Raw genomic sequence first — 24,263 nt, forward strand, 5'->3', positions numbered from 1 at the left:
GAAACTCAAACAGGAGAACTGCATCATAACATCAATTCATCATTTTCATACATCTCCTTTTTCATGCATTTATGTTTGTTTTGGGGAAGAACGGGTTAATTGTGCAAGTCAGGCAGCTAATTGACACGTAACCTTTTGTGTAGCCTAGTGTGTGGGTTTAATAATTCAATGCCCAAACATCCATATACTTTTAGCCACACTCAGCGTATTTATTGTACACATATAACCAGGTCCATCCAAATGATAGATGGCGATCCACACGCATGTCTATTAACATCCATCAATAATTCGACTGCAAACGACAAACAGTTTGGCTCTGCATGGTACGCTACTCAAAAAACTGTGCCTCTACCGGCAAGCAACACACCTGCCCTGTGATTACCTTCTCACCTGTGTACTTTCCCACACTCCACATACCACTGTGCAACATGGGAATTACCACAGGTGAGCATGACATGACATGACAAATATAGTAGCATATAATAATAATAACACAACAAATAATAACACAATACAAAAATGGCTCCAATACTCAGGATTCTAACAGTAACTGACTTTAAACCCAGAATTCTGATTTTAAACTCAGAATTCTGTGGCAAAAATTGTATGAGTTCTGAGATTAATCTCAGAATTCTGACTTTATTCTCAGAATTCTGAGATTAATCTCAGAACTCAAACAATTTTTTCCACAGAATTCTGAATTTAAAGTCAGAATTCTGAGATTAATCTCAGAACTCAAACAATTTTTTCCACAGAATTCTGAATTTAAAGTCAGAATTCTGAGTTCTGACTTTCTTCTCAGAATTCTGACTTTAATCTCAGAATTCTGATTTTAAATCTCAGAATTCTGACTTTATTCTCAGAATTCTGATTTTAAATCTCAGAATTCTGAGAATAAAGTCAGAATTCTGCGATTAATCTCAGAACTCAAATAAATTTTTCACATGTGACCCTTATCCTCTTCCACAATTGGACAGCACAGGTGAGAGAGAGACAAAAAAGGGGGAAGACATGCGACAAAGGTCCCAGGCTGAATTTGAAACCAGGACATTGCTTGTACTGTTTTATTTTGAAGGTTGTGCCTGGAAGTCCTCGCTTGCTATTTCGTCTGCATTGACACTGGTGTTGGATCCCAGAGAGAGTGCTGTTTGCAGCCAGACCCGTCTCATATTACCTGGGTATGTCACTCCTGTGTCTCATCCATGTAAAGGGCAGCCTAAATACAGCAGGCCAAAATGTTGGAGGCCAGCAGACAGAGCAGAGTCCTGCTGCTAAACAACATGGAGAGACTGGAGAGGACTCTTTTCCGCCTGGAGCAAGGTAGGACCGCACATTGTTTAATTACAGCATAATAATACTGCTGCACAGTCACCTACAGCACAATAACACTAATACATACACTAATATAGTATGTTACAACAGAATACTCCAAATACACAGTCAACTACAGCAGAATAATACTACACATACTAATATAGTCTGTTACATATTTCACTTTTAGAACTGTTCTTGTATACACAGTTCTACACAGTCAAGATACAAAGAATCCATGCAAACATGGCATGAAGTAGTATACAATGAAGTACACAAAAAATAATTGAGAAGAACAAAATACACCAGTAAGCGTTACAAAAATTAAATTACCTTATACAGAATTGTAATTGAGATAGACTTTATTGCCTCATCATTGGCAGAAAATTCAATGGATTTAAAATACGGCTCGGTTTTCCATTTGTGATCTTACTCTTGGGAATATGAAATTTAGCTAGGATGATAAGGTTAATTATAGAAAATATTGTAGTGAAGGAAGCCGGACGAAGCATTATTAAACAAAAGAGAGAAATTGGATTTGGTCTCTTCGTCATTCATGCACATCTGGTCTTTATTAACACAGATAATGTGGTGTTTTCTTGTATGGAGAAAATCTTACACCAAACTCCATTTATAAATCTGCTGTTTTAGTTATCGGCAAACATACACACGGTACAACATGACTTAAAACCTTTTACATGTAGTTTGGGTGTACTCTTCAATTCGGCATACATCCAATACACCAATCAGCACTTATTTCAATAAAAATTGTTCTATAACTGGTATAACTTTTTAACCAATTCTAACCAATTCTAAACATTGAGATTGTGTTTGCTATATTCCAAGATATGCACCTTTGCAGATAACAAAGGCAACAATTAAATGCCAGATTTGTGAATGGAATTTTTTGTTTTATTATTGTTTTACTTTATTAGCAGGCTCAACAAGAGATTTGATCAGGCAATCGTTTTACCTACCAGCAGTAAGGACAGTGCGTCTTCATGATTTGGCTTGCATACACTCATACATGAAGTCCAATTTTAGTTTATGCACATACTGTACCGTACATGCAATACATGTGTAAAGATTATGTAGTGGAATAATCTGGTGAATGGCTTCCTGCTATTATTAGATGCCCATAAATCCTGTGTCCATGCTGTTGGCTCAAGTTCATTCCCTCAAGCTGAAGCAAATTTTAAGAGATTAGATGAAACTTTACTATAATAACTTAAACATTTGGCTGGGATAATAGGATACATAAAGGAAAATGGGAACATAGCCAAATGAGAGGTAGGTCTATATAAACATAAACATAACCGAGTGACAATTTCAGCACTAGATCATGTCAAGTAGAAATTTATGAATGAAAGTGAAGACCAATGAATGTTAAATCCTCTTTAGCACTGGTTTACAGTAACCTACATTGATATAGGGATAGTAGAGGATAGTCAGTACACTGACACTGTACACTAAACAGTCAATACTTTCAATATTTTAGAGCTAGATTGGCTCTAGTGTTCTTGCTGTACTGATGCTGTTCTTATTGATTTGATACTTTATTATGATAAAAGCACTAATTCTGAACACAGGACTCACTGATTTTATGTTTTAGGCAGTGATTGACCTAAATTATTGGATGTTTATTTATTTTAATGATATAATGGGTATCATTCCCAAAAAACAAAAACTGTTATACGATGTTCATTGATCAATATTTTCTTTAAAACAAAATATGACATCTAATGTTACCATATTTAAAGTACCAGCAAGAGTGGTACATGGCGGACATCTCATTTAGGAAAGAAACTCTTCATTGAAAATATAAAGGATTTGTATATTAAAAAAAAAACATAAATATGTAAATAAACTTTACAAATAAATAAACACAATAAATATAAATATAAATAATATCAATACATTTAATCAATATTTATCTGTAAATAATATAAATAAACATGTAGCTGTATATGTGATTGCAAAGAAATTCTGTTTATCATGGATTGTAGTGATGATAAATCCCACTGACTATAACCACAGATGTATGTATATGGTAATGACAGAAAAATGACTCACAGTGTACCCACTCTCCTCCAGTAGTCATCATTACTCCTACTCTCCCCTCCCAACCCCTCACCCCCAAGGCTTTGAGCTGCAGTTCCGTCTCGGCCCCACCCTGCAGGGTAAGCCGGTCAGGGTCTACACCAACTACCCCGCCGAGGGCCACAGGTTTGATCGGCTCAAGTTCCGCCCTCTGGACTGGGTCAACCTGACTGGCCGGGAGGATGACTGCGATAAGTACTGCAGACTGGACCTACTGGTGGCCGGGGCCTACCAGTACTATTTCAGCTGTGGGTAGGTAGCTTCAGAGGGTATCTCACCACTACTGTGTGTTCGTGTAACAACAAAGATTCAACAAGGTACTAGGGAATGTTCCATGGTGATCTTGATCCATGGTGACTCGACAGCGTCACAGTTTTTGCACATTTTCATGCTGTGAACATCCTGTTCAAGAGTCAACAAGTGATTGCAATTTGACTGTGTTTACCTCAAAACCTGTATGGGTTACTTTCCAATTTAATAATGAGCTGTTGTGTTAAGCACTGAGCATTGGTAACTAAGTATTAGGCAAGTCTTTGCATTGCACTCATGTTTACCTGAGGCTTGGTGTTTGGGACAGGAAGTAATTAGTAGATCAGTCAGACGATGCAGGTAATGTCATTCGCCTGTACTGTATATTTTTGACCCTCTCAAACACACATGCATTGTCACTATAGGGACAAAAAGCCTTAATTCCTGTGTAGGCTAATTTACCTCAGGTAAACAACAAAGGACGCAAAACTATGTGTTGTTCTTCTTTCACTCTGTGTCCATTTAGTTACACAGCAGGAAAGAGGGGGAATGGCTATGGCTGATGGTCTACTGGTCTGTGCATAATGAAATTACAGTTTCTATGATGTGATGTCAATTTGAAAAACATTTTAAAAAATCTTCCTGGGTGGGCCGCCCAGGTAAAGCCTATGTATGGGAAACACTGGTATGCTGTGGCGCTCAAATGATGCTCCATTGGTACTAAGGGGTCTAATGTGAGCCAAGAAAACATTCCGTTACACCACCACCAGCCTTTACTGTTGACAACAGGCTGGATGGATCCATGGATTCATGTTGTTAACCTGCCACCCAGTATGTCACAACAGAAACCATGATTTGTTGGACCAGACAATGTTTTTTTCACTCTTCCATCATCCAGTTTTGGTGATCATGTGATCACTACAGCTTCATCTTCTTGTTGTTAGCTGACAGGAGCGGAAGCCGGCATGGTCTTCTTCTGCAGTAGACCATCCACGTCAAGGTTGGACCAGCTGTAGTTCTGAGATGCCATTGAGCACACCATGGGTGTACTGAGATGTTATTGAATATTGCCATTCTCCTCTGACCTCTAACCTCTTTCATCAATGATGCATTTTGGCTGAATCGATGTTCATTCTCAGTAAACTCATTGTAGTGACATTGTAGTGACAAAATCCCAGGAGGCACCAACCATCAAAACATGTTCAAAGTGGCTTAAACCAATGTTTTGCCCTTTCTAACATTTGGTCCTGTAGTAATTGAAACTCTCCACCTGAGCTAAAACGGCCCTGCTGCTTCATCGGTTAAATCAGATCTTCAAGAGGCAGGTCAGATAAAATAGTGCATATTCAACTTTCATGGTTACATGATGCTGATGAGTGGAGGCTTCATGGTTCAAGCCAGGCTGATGGACTAGGAAGTTGGATTTCCACCATAATTCTAGAGAGCCAGAATCTGCACTTGTCAAATATTCATGCATTTGCATGTTAGAGGATATCACCATTTTGATAGTGGCAGTATTCAGTAACACGTAAAGACATGAACATGTACATACTAAATGTTGTTGCATACTGTAGGTGTAGCGCAGGCATCATTTAGGCTTGTTCCATGGTCTACGCAAGCAATGCATCCAACAATGCAAAGGGCCAATGCAAGGTATTTCTCACATTCTTGCATAGCAAAATGTGCAGTCCAGATTTTATAGCACAAGGCTACTGCATATTGCAATGTCATGTACTGAGGTGCTGAATTCAGATACTGCTAAATGAACAATTACAAATGAAGAAGTAGTTGTTTCCAGTGTAAGTCTATGTAACTTCTTGGCGTAATCTTAGAGGTTTGGTGAGATCTTATGGTCTAATGCTAGCTAGGTGATGAATGCATTGCTTCTCTAGGATATTGTCAATCATGCAATCAATGCTGATTGCAAAGTGTCTGCTAGTGACTATCAGTTACAGATACATGCATGCATGTGTATCCATGCGGACATGTGTACCCATATTGGTATGTATCCATTGTTAGCATTGTCTTTTGTTTGTGACAGGGATGAGGAGAAGGTAGGCAGCGGTTACATCGTGGTGGATCCGGTGCTGAGGGTGGGAGTCGACAACCATGTTCTCCCACTGGACTGCATCACCATCCAGACCTACCTGGCCAAGTGCCTTGGCCCCCTGGACGAATGGCCCGACAGGCTCAGGGTCGCCAAGGAGACCGGTGAGTGGGGCAGCATGGGAAGTAGATGAGTGAATGAATCGAAGGTTTGAGGTTGACATCACGTATCCGCTCTTCATAGGAACAGTTTATTTTGAAATGGATTATCCTTTAACTTTCTCAGATGGAATGTGGTCACAGCATTTCCACATCTCAGATAATTTTGCTCCCGAAGCTTACAGAATATTGGTCACGTTTTTTCCCTGTTGACCTGTTGAATGAATGCTCCATGATCCATCAACAGAGGATGTATATCTATGCCTCTCAAGATCACCATGTTTCAAACCAATCCTGATTAGTTACAACGGTGGTCACAGAACCATTTGGGGTCTTAAAAAAACATTTCTAATGCACTACATTTCTTTCCAAGTTCGGTTTGTATAAATATTGGTCCTAAATTGTGTTTGAATTAGCCATAAAAATGTCTTAAACTTTACTTGCAAAAACCTGCAGACATCATGGTAAGCCTCTCTTGTCTTTCTAGGCTACAACATGATCCACTTCACCCCGCTGCAGAAGCTTGGCTCGTCTGGCTCCTGCTACTCCCTGACCGACCAGCTGGAGCTGAACCCTGATTTCTCCCCCAAGGGGAAGCACTGTACCTGGATGGACATTGGTAATCTGGTGGAGAAGATGAGGAAAGACTGGAACATGGTCTGCATCACTGATGTGGTCTACAACCACACAGGTAGCTACAGAGATTGTGGTGTTTCCCATTTACCAAGACTTTATTGTAGCAGGCCACTTCCAAATCAGACAGGCTCACTATGAGTAGATAAACTAAACTGCTACAGATTAAAAAGTGTTGATTGCATTGCATGAGCATTCTGACCTGCTGTGCTACCTATAGACCTCTAGGAAATACTGGATTGGTTTGACCAGGCTAGTGTTAAACCTGTAATAAGCGATATCAGATCTTATAACCAATCCTGAAACTAATGTGTGCTATGCAGAGATTTCATTGAGACATAATGATATAAACCAATATCCACACAGCAGCCAGCTGTGTTGCTGTTTTCACCTCTTTTCTAAAGCTTGTTGTCAAATTCTGCGCCAGAACAAAGCTCCTCCTGGTCCATTCAGTAGCTTTTAATTTTTTTTTAAACTAGCTTGGCACCTCCCTCGCTTTAAAAGCGGCCCTCACCCCCTCCCATTCCTGAAAAAAATTCTCATAATGCCAGAAGTGAGCGAGTAAACTTGTTAACTTAGTAAACTCGCTACCTACCTCTTCACTTGTCATTGTGGGACATGTAACCTTTAGCGGGAGAAAGTTCTGTCAAAGTGAGACTGGTAACCAACGAGACTTCTCTGCAGGTACGTTTAGCTTAGCTATTAGCATTTATCCTTCCATTTGTCCTTCTAGGCCTCCTTAGTGCAGTGGCTTTGCTGTGTGTTATTTACAAATGTGTTGCGGTTTCTGTCACCCTCTAATGGTCTGAATCGTAGCGGTAAATCGCTTACTGCAGCTTTAAAGTCGTAATCAGTGAGATCTTTGTTTTTTTTTAATTTTGTCTCCATCTTTGGTGCTAAGCCGTCATTGCTGTGGTGGGTTTTTAGTTTGTCTCCATGTTTGGTGCCAAGCACCCATTGCTGTGGTTTTGTTGCACTGTACTTCCTAGAGATCACTTGTCAATCAAACAGTGTGTCCAGTACTGTGACATCTTTTTCTTTGGATTTTCTGTTGATGAAGTTTGAGTTTCTGTAGGTGGCGCTCCTTTCTTTGTCTGTTCATCCATGGTGGCTATTGCTTCTCCTGCTAACTACCCAGTCATTGTTCTATTTATTCCAAACAAACTGGAAACATAAAGTGCATCACCTACCAGACACCGGGTGTTTAGATCAAGCAAAGCTTTCCTGAACTGGCTATAAGCTGAATCACTAGTGTTATATAAAACAGCAATACAGCGTAACAAAACAGACATTGTATTGAAATAACAGACATTTTTATATGAAAATATTGAGTATTACATCAACATTAAGATGAGATGAAACTTTATTGATCCCCAAGGGGTGAAATTGGGTCATTGCAGTAGGAAACAGTAATAGGATACAGCAAAGTGAAACAGAATATAAATAACAATACAGTAAAGAGGGTTATATAGACATTTCAACACTAGAACATTAAAAAGAATTGTATGGATTAAAGTATGAAAAAAGTATGGATTACAGCATTATGAGGGTGTGCAAATTAACAGAAGTAGTAGCAGCAGATCTTACTAGGATACAAAGAATGTGAAACATGCACATTCTTATCTGATTTCTTCATTGTCATATCCTCACTTGCCAAAATTTGAATGAGGTCTAATGGAGAAGCACATCAGGGTTAATCCCTGAAATCCTTTAATTTGCATTCCTGTTAAACTATATTTGTATGAAATGCCAACCCAACCTCATTTGTTGATTTGGATAAGAAATACATAACCTGCATTCATTCTTTTCTTTGTCTCAGAAAGTTCTTCTGGTGTTATTTTCGCTCATACATTCTAATGTTCTAGTGTTGTAATTGTCGGTTGCGTATGTTTATATAATCCCCATTTGCTCTATTACTATATCTATTCTATTTTACTTTGCTGTAGTCTAGTTCTATCTGCTGCTGCAATGCCCCAATTTCCCCACAGGGATCAATGCAGTTTCATCTTGTCTTATTTTAAACAAGGATAGAGGAATTGGCGTTGGCAGTGCTGTGGTGTTGTGGTGGAAATAAACCACCACTGCTGGCCTTTCCGGCAGGCAGCTGTGGCTGTTGCATCACCGTCTCAGTTTCCCCTTGTAGCCTCTATTCATGTTGAAGGTCGCATAGAAAGACAGCTAATGGTAACAGGGAGTACTTTGTCATGTCATCACATCCACACCATCGGCAGAAAAGCCTTCCCTCTCAGATCTCCACCTTCACTCCGCTACAAGCAGCTAAAGGCCATCCAAAGTCTGCAACTAAATTTGGCCGGTGGACTCACAGTTTCACAAGCCAATTTCATGATCTCAGCAGCTAAAGTAGGTTTTTACGATAGAACAGACTGGTTGAATACAGGTTGCTTGTCTGTCAAAGTGGCTCATAGAATTGACCCTATCCACATATCCTGATACAAGATTACAGCTAAATGTTTTTAATAGGTTTGGTTTCATTTGCAGATGAATCAGGGATTAAAAGTTGGGCATGAATTCTCTAGAACATTTGATGAACATTTGATGCCAAATGTTATGCTTAGCCAATCCCCTGTGGGGAGAGGACAGAGGCGATAGTCTTTAAAATCACAATGAAACCGCATTTTGAGAGCATCTTGCTTCCTTAATGTGATGTTTCCTGGTGAAACAGGATGTTGGGGCGGGACATAATGTGGGGAGGGATCATTCAAATTTTAAACCAATGGGATATCAGAGACAGTTTTATTTGATTGTTCAAAAATCTGTGATGGTTCTATTTGTTGGAATTTTTCATGTACGCCTCCTGGTACACGATTAGGTCACCACTGCCACTACAACAATTTTCTGTTTTCAGGAAGTTAAAATAATGAGATTTTGATATAAAAATACAATAAAATAATTTTTGTCATTTTTTTGGGCAGAAATTGTTAAATAGGTGTATGTTATGATACAATGAGCTATCATTTCAGTGTGAGGGGACCACCAGGGGTCCTTTAGGGGGTTCCACGGTGTCCCGAGCAAATTGATGTATTGTTAAACTTCACCATTATTTAATTTACAAGAAATTAATACAATTAGAGAATGTAGAAGAATGACTGTTTTGATCATAGTTTGACTGTTATCTCTCTACCTACAATACAGATAGTCATGGCATTTTGGACAAAATCATATCTAACAATACAAATATTCTCAGATTTGGGTCCAAGAGACAAAATCTCATCAAATAGGGGTCCGTGGCCCTAATGTGAGCTAAATTAGGGTCCTTCATATGAAAAAGGTTGAGAATCACTGAGGTAGATCAATCTTCTTCTTAGTGTCTGGTGCTCTCGATAGCTACAGAGTGACGTGCAGCTGCTGTTTCAGCACTAGGTGCACGCTAACCTGCTAATTTAACTTGTTATTTCTGGCCTACTCAGTGTATGAATTTGTCATTTACCTTTGAAAGCATCTTCACTTGCACTTCACTCTTGAGTTGCATCAATCCTGGAAGTGGTTTTCCTTCAAAATTCAAATATTGTAACAGTTTTGGCAAGAATTAATGGACAATGAATGATCGTTGATTAGCAAATTGATTTTATAGTTTCTATTTCCATATTAATTAATTGAATTGGAAATAAATTGAGCAAGACTATGCTATCCATCATCATATTGTTGTTCCATTTTGGCTGCTGCTTATCATGTATGAGCTGGACTCTGTTTGTCCCATTGAGACGGAGGTGGAAGGTACTGGGACGCCTCCTGCCACTGGTTACCAGAAGGTCACACTGTCACACATTCCCCATGTGAAACCCTATCTCCGCACTGGAGATTAGAGGAGATCCCTCTTCTGATCTATAAATGGATGGTGTGTGTGTGTGTGTGTGTGTGTGTGTGTGTGTGTGTGTCAGTGTACCATTCACAAATTACTTCAGTCTTTCACAGATTTTCCAGCCACAGACAGGAAGCTGGAAATGCATACAAAAACTTTTAAAACACCAAAACCAGCATATTGTATTCCTTTATTCCACTTTGTTCTTACCAAAGACTAGAAGAAACACTTTGTCAATTCCAATGATTTAGATTAGAGTAGAGTAGGTTAGATTTGAGTAGATTAGAGTAGATTAGATTAGATGAAATGGGGGTTATATGAACATAAAGCAACCAACAATTACAACAAAATGTATATTAAAAAATGCATCAAAAATGTCTCTATTCAAGCATTAACAGGATGTAAAATAGCAGCTGTAGTATCAGTAGAATTTACTGAGACAGAAAGACAATGTAAAATATGTGCAATTTGAAAAAGCCGAAGAGTTATAAAAAAGATGAAGTATCAATATACATGCAAAAGATAACAGTACATAGCCCACCCATCAATCTCTTCTCTTCTCTTCTCTTCTCTTCTCTTCTCTTCTCTTCTCTTCTCTTCTCTTCTCTTCTCTTCTCTTCTCTTCTCTTCTCTTCTCTTCTCTCTACATCATCTCTAGCGGTCAACAGTAAGTGGATTCGCCTCCATCCTGAGTGCGGTTACAATCTCGTCAACTCTCCTCATCTGAAACCTGCCTGGGTCCTGGACAGAGCCTTGTGGCACCTCAGCTGTGAGGTGGCTGATGGGAAATATCTTGAGCAAGGCGTACCAGCGCTCATCCAAAATGAGCAGCACATCCATGTGAGTGTGGTTTGCCATCTTAATGCTTTGACAGTACATTGTGGTCTACTTTCATTTGCAGACAAGACTTGCATACAATCAAATCAGTGTGACTTTGAATGAGCCTTCAATCTAAAAAACTTACATTTTATGTGGAATACCGTAAATCCTCTAATATTGGCCCGGGCCTTTATTTACTTCAACTGCAGAGGGTACCAGGCCTTTATTGGAAGCAGACTTATATTAGAGACAGGCCTTTATTTCTAATTCCCTCTGTTTGATAAGTATATTTGCTCATATTTTATTACGAAGCCTCCTTGTTTTCTGATCTGCTTCGACTTCCGCTGGCCGAGCCATCTTGTGGCACTTGTACGTTACTACAAACTACAGTTACAAACAGGCACCAGGAGTTTACCGGTATCCACCGTTGTTTACATGTAAGCTGAAACTAACTGAAGCTAAGAATAGAATCTATACAGCTATATCATATCGCCGTTGGAGGTTTCGGCGCGCCAAGGGCTAGTCTTGTTTCCTTTGTTTTTTTCCCCGGCCTGTATTTGAGGCCGGCCTTTATTTGTTCATGTCAACCACGCCCCCGGCCATTATCGGAGACCCGGCTTTTAATTGACTACAGGCCACTATTAGAGGATTTACGGTAATCAAAATGACGGATACAAACAGAAAGCAAAAAAGTGCAAAATTACTGATAGACAATTTCTCCCCATGTGAACAATTCTTTCAATGAATGAAAACATGAAATCTGCATAATTTGTTCAATTTAGCAGTTTATGCAGTTCAGTGCACCCAGAAAAAGAAGGGTTCTTCAAGGGTTAGAGGTTCTGTATGGAACCATAATGGTGGTTCTTAAAAGTTTTTTAATACTGCTAATTTGGAGTATATCATACATTCTTAAACCATAAAGGTCCTATGTAGACCCATTTGAGCATGGTACTATAGAGAACCTTTCTCAAAGGGTTCTTTGCAGCACTTAAGGGGTTTTGCTATGCTAAAACAGAACCATTTTCTGTTTTTTTGGTAAGATTGTATACAACCAGAAAAGGGAGGGTTCTTCATTTGTTCTGGTTCTTATGGTTCTATGTAGAACCATAATGGCTCAAATAACCCTCTGATTTGTTAAAATAAAAAAAACTGCTGCTTTAATACTGCTGGTTTGGATTAATGTATTAATGTATAGGGTTTTTTACAGCACCAAATTAATAAACCATTTTCTGGTACTCAGAGGTGGGGACTTGAGTCACATGACTTGGACTCGAGTCACAATTTGAATTGTCTCAATTTGAATCTAGCCTTTGCCTCCAGTGCAGATGATTTTGAAAATGCCATACATTCTTAAATGGTTCTTTATCCACCATAAAGTTTCTATGTAGAACCATTTGTGCATGGTGCCATAGAAAACCTTTGAAAAATGGTTCTTTACAGCACCATAAAGGTTCTATGTAGAAGCATTTTGTGGATAGCGCTGTAGGGAACCTTTCTAAAAAGGGCTCTGCTATGGTACAAGCCTGAAGAACCATTTGCTGCTACTATATAGAACCCTCTTTCTTAAGAGTGTGATGTGACCTTTGTGTGTGTGTGTGTGTGTGTATGTGTGTGTGTGTCAGGCCCTGCGGGGTGTCCTGTGGCAGCAGGTCTTCTCCAGGCTCAGGTTATGGGAATTCCTGCAGGTCAACGTGGACAAAGCTGTGGAGCAGTTCAGCAAGCTGCTGCAGGCTGGTGAGAGACTAACCAACACACTGATGAAGGCACACAATGGCCCTCATTCATAAACATTTCTTAAATTAGTCTTACTTTTTTTTTTTCTTGAGAAAAGTGTTGCGTCTAACAATGAATGCCTATCCTAACCTGGTATGTGCTCTATCCATTTCCATTTAATCCAATAGCAGCAAACAGGCCATTCTCTACATGTTACAGTTGTCTCATTGCTGGGTCTTTATATAAAATCAATCAACACATGTTCACAATTAACATATTGGTCTGCATTCCATTAGTTATTGTGTTCAGATAGCCTATATATGCACTCTATACATTCATGATAACGTATTTGATATACATAATACATAATACTTTGATAGAAATCAATAGGATTGCTAATTGTAGGCCTTTAACCATATACATTTTTTTCTTATTTACTGCTATGCAAACAAAAATCATGCCACAATAACATAACATGTAAATGGGAAAATTAAATTATAAATAGAAAAAATTCAACCGGAAGAGAAATACAAAATTTGAAATTTGAGCGATTTGAAATAGAAAAGTTAAATCTGACACTTAAAATGAAAAGCAAAATGGAAAATTGAAACCATAAAGATAAAAAATAAGGGGTTAAATAGAAAAATCTAAACAAAACGATAAAACTTTTTTGGGAAACTTTTGACTGTTCACTTCTTATTATTACATTTTCAAAAGTCAGTAATATTTCATTCATCAGGAGCCCAGTCAGACAAACCATAATAACAAACCATTTCCTTGAAGATTTCCCAATGTCCATTTGCTGGATTTCATGTTTTTTGCAGACGACCAATGTAGCTCAACTAATCTGAACAGACAAAATGAAACAAATTAAAAGCTAATAAGATAAAAAATAAAATGTCATCAATCCAAAACATCTTCACAGAATAAAATGGTCAAATACGCTAATAAAATTGGTGAAAGTAAATAGTTTTTCTTAGTAACTAAATCCCAAACCCAAATCTGTGTAAAGCCTGACATCTAGTGGTAACAAGCATGCTACTGGAATTGTCATCTGCTATTGGCTGATCTTTGGTGCCAGGTGATGTCACCATCTATAGAGTACAACAGGTGGTGACATCACCTGGCACCAAAGATCAGCCAATGGTAAATTTCAGTAGCATGCTTCTTACTATTAGATTTCAGTCTTTACTCAGATTTGGGTTTGGGGTTTAGTGACTCTTTAAGTCATGTATCACAATTTCTAACAACTATCATAAAGAGTTAAATGATTAATAGTGATAATGAGCAGTGTGTGTGGGTCTGTGCCCATCCAGGCAGTAATGCTGTCAGGTCCAGTCCTGAGGGGAACAGGCAGCTGAAGATGGTGCAGGACCCTCAGTACCGACGCTTTGGAAACACTGTGGACATGAACTCTGCCCTAGACACCTTCAGACCTCACAGGTGACTCCTCTCTGTTGACTAAATAGACTTGCCTTTATTCCCAACTAAGGATGGGTCATAAATAGGAATATTCAAACATTTGTTCATGGGGATCAATTTGGCTGTTATTATTTTTTTAAATACAGAGATACCTGGAGATTTCATTGAGACATAATGATATAAACTAATATGCCTTCATGCACGGTGCTTTTCTAGGTTTGTCCTTAGGGGCCTCTGTTGTGCAGTAGCTTTGCTGTGCTTTATTTACAAATGTTTTGCGGTTTCTGTCACCCTCTAGTGGTCGGAAAACCGCTTATTGCAGCTTTAACAGAGCGAACACGCTATGTAGAGCTCGTCTGAGTAAGCACTATGACATAGACCAGCCACTAGAGGGCTTCTAGTGTCATATTCTCTCTGCTGTTGTTTGCGGTCTCTAGCAGAAACTGTATGTCTTTAGCAAAGGCACACAAAGTAAAGGTAAAGGCCAGTCTGGTTCAGTGGGAGGTAGCGTGGCTCCAGCCAGCTATTTCAATCAGGAGAGACTAATGTGAAGATCAGGAGAGACTAATGTGAAGGATCTCTCTCTCTCTCTCTCTCTCTCTCTCTCTGTTAACAGCAAGAGCCCATCAGACATCCAGGAGTGTTGCAAGTTGTTCAAGAGGAGACTGGAGGAGTTGAACTTGGAACAGTACAAGGCGATGAACTACCATGCAGAGCAGGTGTGTGTGATTTCACCAGGATAATGGATTTACCCCTGTCCTCACTCAAAGCTTACCGTTCAACTTTCTCTTTCTGTGGAAACTTCACTGCTGTTTCCCCGACTCAGGCGACGAATTGCATTGTGGGAACTGTAGTTTACGAGCGCCTCGCAGACCAGGGGCCGAAGCTGGGCCCAGTCACCAGGAAAGACCCTTTTGTTACCAGGTAGCCCCTCCAACTCTCTGACCTGTTAATGTGGAGGACACACAACACACTCTGTACACTTCTGTAAAATGCATTATACACTGTTTTTGTAATTTTATCTTAGGTAGGCATTGGTCCTATGTAGCTGAATGAGCATTGCAGAATTGCATATGTACTGCAGGTCATATTAGCTGTCTGTAGTGTTAATACTGATTATTATAAGGTAAATATATATTTATCGGAACCTCAAACATCCAAACCATCCTGTTTTACTGAAGAGAACGGAAAAAATAGGCAATAATGGAAAAATATTTTGCAGTGGGTTTTTTTATTATATTATTATACACCAAGGATTTACTGCATATTAGACTAGAAAGGATGTTATGGGAAATGGATGTAAGGGTGTTTTATATTTTGCTGTGCATGCACACCATGTTAATAATAGTAGTTATAACGTGCTTTACAAAAAAATGAATCAGCAAATAAAAGCCAAAAAGTTGAGATTAGATTCATGATCCGTGTGGGGAAATTGGGTTGTTGCAGCAGCAAATAGCAGTAGGATACAGCAAAGAGGAATAAAATATGAATAACAGTAGAGCAAATGGGGGTTACTTAACACTAAACACTAAAACATATTAAGTAGAATTTATCGAACACACGTTTTAAGATGTGAAGAATAGAATATTACCAAATTCAACTATATGTAAGCTGAGAAGAGACATAATTAAATTGAAATCATGAAATAGAATTGCAATTATAATTCCCATATATGAGAGCATAATGTATGACAAAATGAAAATTAAACAATCCAATTTTCATTTTCATTTACATGTTAGAAAATGCTTTATTACTGCCAAAATGAAAATGAAAATGGAAGCTCCATTGACAATTATTTTTCCATGCACTCCAACAGCATAATTGTGCCATCATGTTCACATTTGCAATTTAATTCCATCATTGTGGTCGCATTATTTAGGACAAAAATAAATGTATTTATTTATTTATGTATTTAATCATTTATTTATTTAATCGTTTATCTATTTATTTATTTAATCATTTATTTATTTATTTCAGGCTTAGTTAAAATATAGTTAAAAACAAATTATACAAAACTCTGCCTGTAAAATGTTTTTTTTTTATTTTTTTAAAGTGATTTAAAAGACTTGTGAAGTTTGACTGTATATAATGTTTTGACCCGCATATTACTATCTCAGAGTCAGCATGGATGTGAGAATGGATGTGATCTGTCCTCTGCCTCCTCCAGCTATTTCACCTTCCCATTCGATGAGATGACCTTTGACCAGGAAATGCAGCTGATGAACCAGGCGGACAAGGCGTGCCACTTCCTGGCCCACAATGGCTGGGTGGCGGGAGACGACCCGCTCAGGAACTTTGCCGAACCAGGTTAGCAGATTAGCAGTTTGTTAGGAGCAGTGGCTTTAATGACGATGGGGGACTATGAATTTGTCACTAATTTTGATTAAACTTGGGGGAATAAAGCATCGCACCACTGTTTTCCAACATTTTCAAAATTACACAGATTCACCAAAGGGGGGCGCTGCAACAGGTCAAAGCAAGGTGACAAATTTGTTAGTGATTGGCTGCATCACTGATGGGGGTGCCTTGTTTCAATATGTGATCCATTCATTATTCTTAGCCTTTTTTCATTCGTCCATCACATGTTGTATCTGTCAGTGATGTTTTGATGAAACCTGGGAATGATGCATCTCACCGCAGTTCAGCCATTTTGAAAATTACATAAAGTTTCTTGAAAAATGCTTTTGTGTAAGTCACTCTGTCAGCTGGTTGGTCAGTTGGTCTGTCTGTTGGTCTGTTGGTTAGTGGGCACATTACTGCGCATGTGCCCACTAAGATGCATCACTCTATGACCTGCATCACTTCAACTATGAATGTGACTACGCATAGGTAGTCGTTGCATACAAGCCATTGCATGAGCTAACCCAGAAATTATTCAATGACAATTAACAATTGACAATTAATTTTAGCAGTGTAGCTCAGTTGGTAAAGCTAAGGGTTGTGATGCTAGAGACCTGCGTTCGAATCTTAAGTCAAACAATCTAGTTTTGCTAATTGCATTGCCCACTTTTCCCTTTTCTTCCTTACTGCACAGCCAAACATCCTCTAAATTAGTACATTCTATACAAAGTTATGAATGGCAAATCAAGACACATATTCAAATTACGATGACAAGCAAGTAACAACTTTACCGCTGTCCAAACTTCCATCACTAACTTATTAGGCAGATTTGGCAATTTAGCAAGCGCCAAACTGGTCGCAGTTTATCACAGATTACGTGCTTGTTCATTTATTTACTGAGTGGCCCAAGGGGTGACTGCATCATTTGTACATTCAACCAATAGGGTACTAACCCTAACCCTAAAAAGAAAAGACTAGCAGACTGGTCCTAAAAGATGTATTTGCATTGTCACATAATAGACTGAAAATTTGATCATTTTCACATTTGAAGAATTTGCGAATGATTAGCCCAGAGGGGGGCTGTATCATTGGTAGGGGACGATATGTTTATGGTTGCCTTGTTTTGAATATGCGATCAATTCATTATTCTTTGCCTTTTTTGTACTTTATGATCATTGATTGATTGTACACAGAAGATGGTGGGAGAGACCTAGGCCCAGTCTCAATGTCCACCCTCACAGACTCTCAGACTTGTAGCATCCCTGTAATCTAGCAATGTGACTCGTACTTGATGATGTCAGCAGTGCTGTCCCATTTGCCCCTATTATGGCGAACTCTCCTCTCTGCTCCCTAGGTTCAGAGGTTTATCTGCGGAGGGAGTTGCTGTGCTGGAACGACAGCATCAAGCTTCGTTACGGAGAGAAACCAGAAGACTGTCCGTACCTGTGGGCTCACATGAAGAAATACACAGAGATCACAGCCAAGCACTTCGCTGGCCTCCGCCTGGACAACTGCCACTCCACCCCTCTGCACGTGGCTGAGGTACTCTGTTACTACATCCAATACAACCACAACTAACTTACACGAGCCTATATGTTCAATGCACAGTATATGTTATGGTTAATGCAGAAAAAGGAAATTTAACATACGCACTCTTAAAGGTGCTACATGTAGCATTTTGTGTTTCTCAAAATTAAAGCTACAATATGCGTCTTTTCTCCTTGAGACAGGAAGTATTGTTAGTCCCGCCCTCCTTCCCCTCATTTGGTCAAGTTCCTGCTCCAACACTTGTCACTCAAGTTGCATAATGCAGCTTTAAGGCCACATTTCCCATAAACCTGGTTGCTTCTTATTGCGACTTAAAATCCCCCTATCAGCACTATCACAAGAACCTTACTGGGTTCTGTATTCTGAATTAACATTTTTTTTTAATTTTAGGAAGTCAGAGTTCTTTGAGTTATTATGGTTCCATATAGAACCACTACTCTAACCAAGGAACCCTTGAAGAACCTTCCTTTTACTGGGTGCATACATTCTTACCAAAAAGGCCCACAAAATGGTTCTTTAGGCTTTTACTATAGCTAAAACCTTCCAGAAAGCTTTTCCATAGCACCATGCTCAAATGGTTCTACATAGAACCTTTATGGTGCAGTAAAGAACCATTTTAGAAAGGAATTCATGCTCAAATGGCTCTACATAGGACCTTTATGGTGCTGTAAAATACCCTTTAAGAATGTATGAAATGCAGAAGAATCCAGAAGAACTCCCTTTTTCATTCAAAAATGAGATACCAACCAGGTTCAAAATGTAGCATTGACTCTGACAAAATAGTTAGAATTAGTCAAAATAGACAAAAAAGTTAAGCTCATTATTGAATACTGTTATTAGCTAAGTTGCTGCTATTTTAGCTAATAGCTATTTTGGCTATTTTAAACCCATTACTTAAAAAACAGAAATATTTCAGGAGATGTCATTATCTGTTTTTATTTAATGTTGAGCAAAGAACATCAGGTAGCATTTTTTTTTTCTCCAAACTGATATTATCTTGGATACATAGCGGATATATAGTACAGTAGAGTGACTTCTATAAGGACATTCTTTGAGAGCCTTAGACCAAACTGACCAGTTAACCAAATGTCAGCCAAAAAATGTAATTTTTGGAAAGGTAACACACAATTTGAAAGCATTTCCAATGAGAATTTGACTGTATAAGGCAACTAGGAATGTGTGTCATGTTAGAAAACACTTGTAATAGTTTGAATTATCAAGGTTCTACTATAACGCCTTCTAAAGTATTCAACCTCCTTGAATTTTTCTGCATTTTGTGGTGTTACAGACCCAATTCAACATGGATTGGGATTTTTGTTAAATGCCTACACAAATTACTGCATCATGAAGAAAAGGAAACATTTTTTCAATGTTTTTTTTCAGAAACGTATGTATTGAAAATGAAATGTAGAAATGTCTCAGTATTTAACCCCCTCAGTCGCCCCTCTGTATTTTGCTCTGTGTGGTCACACATTCAACTCCCAGGTGTCAATAGAACCATTCTTCAGATATTATAACTTTTATAAAGTAATAATAATATAATAATAATTGTATTTATATAGCACTTTTCAAAACAAGGTTACAAAGTGCTAAAAAGATAAAAACACCAACAGAGTTCAAAAATTGTCATAACACTACGAAACCAAACCCCTTAATTTTATCCCTGAGATGTCCTTAATTTCTCACTACATAAACATGAATTATCCATAAAAAATAACATAGTTTTAAAAAAGTAAGGTTAGTATCATGGGTTTTTAAGGGATTTATTCATGGGTTTATTCGTGGAGACACGAGTAATTAAGGGATTTTTCATGCCTTTTGTACATGGTTTATTGGGTTATTAATGAGTTATTAATGGAAAGTTCCTGTCTCCCTGAATTTTACATTAAATTAGAAAGTAAGCATTCAAACATTAAGGGGTATTTAAGGGGGTTTTGATGGGGTCTCCTCCATTAATGACTCCCTTAACTCATTTTAAGGGGATTTTGCGTGAATTAAGGGGTGAATTCATGTAAATGTATGGGCATTTTAAGGGATTACTGGTTTGTAGAGACATAAGAATAAAAGTCGGAGTAAAAAAAATATTAAAATAAGAGAATAAGACAGGGATAAAAGGGAAAATAAAATAATAAGAAGAAGATATAAAACAGTATCCACCTTGTGATGCGAAACAGAGGGAATCCAGGGTAACTGTTGTGCATACTGTATGTGTTGGTCTCTGCAGGCGATGCTTGCAGCAGCCAGAGCCATCAGGCCTAACCTCTATGTGATAGCAGAGCTCTTTACCGGCAGCGAGCTCATTGACAATGTCTTTGTAAACCGCCTTGGAATCACCAGTCTGGTGCGAGGTACTGACCCCGACACCGGCCCGCTCCACCCGGCCCCGTGCTTTGGTGAAAAATGCACAAGATAGACGAAGCAGCTAGAAGTCTTATGGCTTGCATTGATCTTTTGGTAACGCTTTATTTTCCGGTTCCGCACTTTCCTAACAATTTCCTAGAAAGGAACTGTTAATTTCTTGGGAAGTTTCCTGGAAAGACCCATGAAATGATGTGGTATTCCTGGAAAGAACTGCAAAACTATAAAAAAAAAAATGATTGGAAAAATAATAGGCAACTCATTATTCATATAATTGTGTAATACAGTTATTTGTTGAATTTCTTCCTCTAATTTCAAATTTTCTATATAACTACTACATAATTTCATGGTTCTGTCTTGGAAACAACAGAAGAAATTGGAGGAATTTACCAACTACCATTTAACTCTTTCTCTATTTTCACTATAATTAGTACATCATTTCATGGTTGAGAAATGAACAGTTACTTTCTAGGAAATTATTAGCAAAGTGCGGAACCAGAAAATAAAGTGTTACTGATCTTTTTTGGACTGAGTATGACACTAAATCTATCTCTTCTGTTTTCTTTTTCTTCTCCTTTCTTCTTGTCTCCTTTATCTTTTTAACACACTCATTTGCCTTTGGATCTGGCAAATTATGATGCACATCCCATAATTGTCACTCCTCTCTTCTGACAAACTGTCCTTCTTCATTACAAATACTCTTTTGCTTTCAATACTAATTTGTTCAACCATGCTGTATGTCCATGATTATTCTACCGTGTTCACCTGCAAATATTTCCCCAATCTCTCACCGATGTGTTAACACCTTGTTGGATGTATTATCGCCTTTCTCTTTCTGTCTGTCTATTCTTCTGTGCTGCTTGTCTACATTCTCTCTCTGCCCATATCTATATCTATATATATATATCTATACTCTCTATATCTCCCTCCCATTCCCTCCCCTGTTGCTTCCTGCATCTCTCTGTTTTGTTCCCCTCTTTCTGATTTTAACCCTATGTCCACCTTTACCGCCTGCCTGCTGGTCTCCCTGGTTTGGTTGTGTTTGCTTTTGGCCTGGCCTGGCCTGGCCTGGCCTGGCTCTGCAGTACATGCTGGATCAGGCTCGTGCGCTGAGGCCAGAGCTGTATGTGGTGGCTGAGCTGTTCACCAGCAGCGAGGAGCTGGATAAGGTCTTTGTGACTAGGCTGGGTATTACCTCGCTCGTCAGAGGTAAGCAGTGACAGCAGCCTCGTGTGTGTGTGGATTTGAACTTAACATCCATGCATGATATATACAACCTCTGGCTCAAGGCTGGTATCACTGAGATTTTGTGTTGTGGACAGATTAGGGCTGCACAATTAAAATAAAAAAATCGAAATGAGAAAAAAATCACTACTGCAATTTCCAAATTGCGAGAGGCTGCAATTTTTTTTATCAGAGGGGAAGTTGTTGCCGACAGCTTCCTAAACAAACTTTGTATGTCATTGGTTTAAAGTTGCTATGTGTTTAATTTTTAAACATCAATATATGATTGTCAAGTTAATTGTGATACCTTGGTATAATGACAGTAAACAAATGAGACTATGGTTGAGATGACTATGTCAGACCAGTGGTATTGCTATTGCTAGTGTTTCTCAAACTTAAAGGGAAACTTATGGGTAGTATATGCAAATTAACAATGTTTAACTTCCCTCCATGTTGCCTGCACCCAGAGCTCCCCGCTCATTTGCCGGCAAAAGTCCACCAGGTGATGCAAAACGTGTCATCCGGCGGACTTTGGAGATCGGCCTGAGACTACAAACTACGTTTCCGCATTTTCTGTAGTGGTGCCTTCAAGGATGGTAAAATGTGGGTCTCCCAAAACACTCCCGTCCCATGCTACGCTAGCGATAGGGAAAGCAGACACTAAAATATCATACTACTAAATACTTTAAAATATCAGTATATTTGGAAGAAAAGGAGTTTCATGATACAAGGCCGAATATTGTGCTGTTGAATCAGACACAACAGAGTCTGGAAGAGGAAGCGACCACCGGACCGGAGCGACGTTTCAGCCGCAGCTAAGCTAAGCTGCTAAGTTTCTCTGTGATTCATCCAGAAGAGCTGAATCTAACACAAAAAAACAACTAGCTTTACAATATAATGTCGGAGCAGAGATGTGGCGCCACTATTACAACTTATGAGGCCGAATACAGTGCTGTGGAATCAGACAAAACAGAGCGTGGAGGAGAGGGCGACCACGGGAGCTGTAACAGTGTCAGCCGAGAGAGACGCGCCTGTGAACGCCCGGTGAAGATCGTCAGGGGGACAGACAGAAAACTCCGCGCTGCAACAAACTTCACGGTGCTTTGGTGAACCTGACTTTGTTTTCTGACAGAATATTATATCGGACTTTGCCAACTCTGAATACAGAACAACAGCGAACAGCGACTGTGTTAACTTTACCTGTAACTTGCGGCTACATCCAGCGGCACCGTTCAGCACTCAGTAAGTTGAGCCACATAACGTAACTGACTCCAGTGCGCTGGTTTGTTTTATGATCCTTTGAAAACGGGTGCGATTTATCCAGACTTGATGAGGAAAAACGTTTTGTAAATGAAAATAAGCCTCAGTAAAGAGATATAATGCTGCTTTGTCTCTGCTAACTTTATCTTTGGTGCTACACTGTCCGTGAACACACCGTCAGAATCAGTGATGCACGCAATGCATTCTGGTTGTTGTAGGATTCCTCTTAAGAGCGATATGGGGAATCTACAGCCGTTTTCTCAGTTTTCTCTGGTCATAGGGCTCCAATTTCAAAAATAAATGCACATTTCTACTACATGGGTGACCTAGTTTTAATAAATCATCATATTCACAGCAGTGAAATAGGCCTTTAAGACATTTTCCATAAACCCCTTTCTGTTTGTTGAAGATATAGGATGTTGCTAACAAAAAACATTGGCATATACTGCATTCCATTGTACTTGGAACTCAGAGAAAAACGACTTCCGACACAGTCGTTCAAATCGGAATCTATTCCAGCCGAGTTCTCTGACATAAACACAGCTGACATCACAGCAGTACGGCGGCGCACACGGTGAAAAGTAAACTGAATTCCCTTTGCATCAATTTGTACTTAATAAAACTTGATTTTCTTTGATATGTAGTTTTTGTGTTATGAAAACTTGTTGTAACGACTTTGTACTTTTCATTTCAAACCTAATTCAGTTGACTTGTGCTTCGTTACTAGATAGACGTTTTTGCTAGTATGAACTAGCCTGTTACCGTTACTACAGCATTGTCAGGTAGCTAACGCTAACGTGGGCAAAGCATGTTGTGTCCATGTTTTCTCCAGCAGACGCACTGGAACACATTTAGATCGGAAGTCGGTAATACCAACTCGGAAGTATCGACTTCCGACTTCCAATGGAATGCAGCATCAGTTTGTGGTGGAAGAACAGCGCCCTCTTCCTGTTTTGTGCCGTAAAGCAATCCAGCAGATTTCCCTCCAAATCTGACCCGTTGTCACACAATGTTAAATACAGTGTAGAGGCCGGTAGAGGCTGCCAATCTTCTCAGCAATGGTCTTGTTTGTTCACAGTAATTGTACTAATGCCTCAAAACTAATGTGGTAATTATTGATGTTAAAATGATAATGTAGCACCTTCAAAGAAAATAATATACAGAATGCTTCTGTTTGATTTTGTTGAGTGGAGGCATTTTTTGAAGGTGCTCTTTGGTTTGAGGATGTTTCTTGAATGGAAATTCAGGAGTTCCAAGACAC

General features: G+C 39.0%; 1 protein-coding gene across 1 annotated transcript in view; it reads left to right on the forward strand.

Moving 5' to 3' along the window:
• Positions 1-1,235: 1,235 nt before the first annotated feature.
• LOC139912391 (glycogen debranching enzyme-like) overlaps positions 1,236-24,263 on the forward strand; it is a 52,067-nt gene continuing 29,039 nt past the window's right edge. The window contains exons 1-12 of the mRNA XM_071900174.1: positions 1,236-1,320; positions 3,453-3,663; positions 5,702-5,871; positions 6,353-6,556; positions 10,977-11,158; positions 12,760-12,871; positions 14,167-14,293; positions 14,889-14,991; positions 15,099-15,196; positions 16,440-16,579; positions 17,967-18,154; positions 20,385-20,508. Coding sequence (XP_071756275.1) covers positions 1,236-1,320; positions 3,453-3,663; positions 5,702-5,871; positions 6,353-6,556; positions 10,977-11,158; positions 12,760-12,871; positions 14,167-14,293; positions 14,889-14,991; positions 15,099-15,196; positions 16,440-16,579; positions 17,967-18,154; positions 20,385-20,508 — 1,744 coding nt within the window. The remainder of the gene's footprint in view (positions 1,321-3,452; positions 3,664-5,701; positions 5,872-6,352; positions 6,557-10,976; positions 11,159-12,759; positions 12,872-14,166; positions 14,294-14,888; positions 14,992-15,098; positions 15,197-16,439; positions 16,580-17,966; positions 18,155-20,384; positions 20,509-24,263) is intronic.

Source organism: Centroberyx gerrardi, chromosome 22 (assembly GCF_048128805.1).
Source record: "Centroberyx gerrardi isolate f3 chromosome 22, fCenGer3.hap1.cur.20231027, whole genome shotgun sequence".
In the NCBI taxonomy this organism is placed as follows: domain Eukaryota; kingdom Metazoa; phylum Chordata; class Actinopteri; order Beryciformes; family Berycidae; genus Centroberyx; species Centroberyx gerrardi.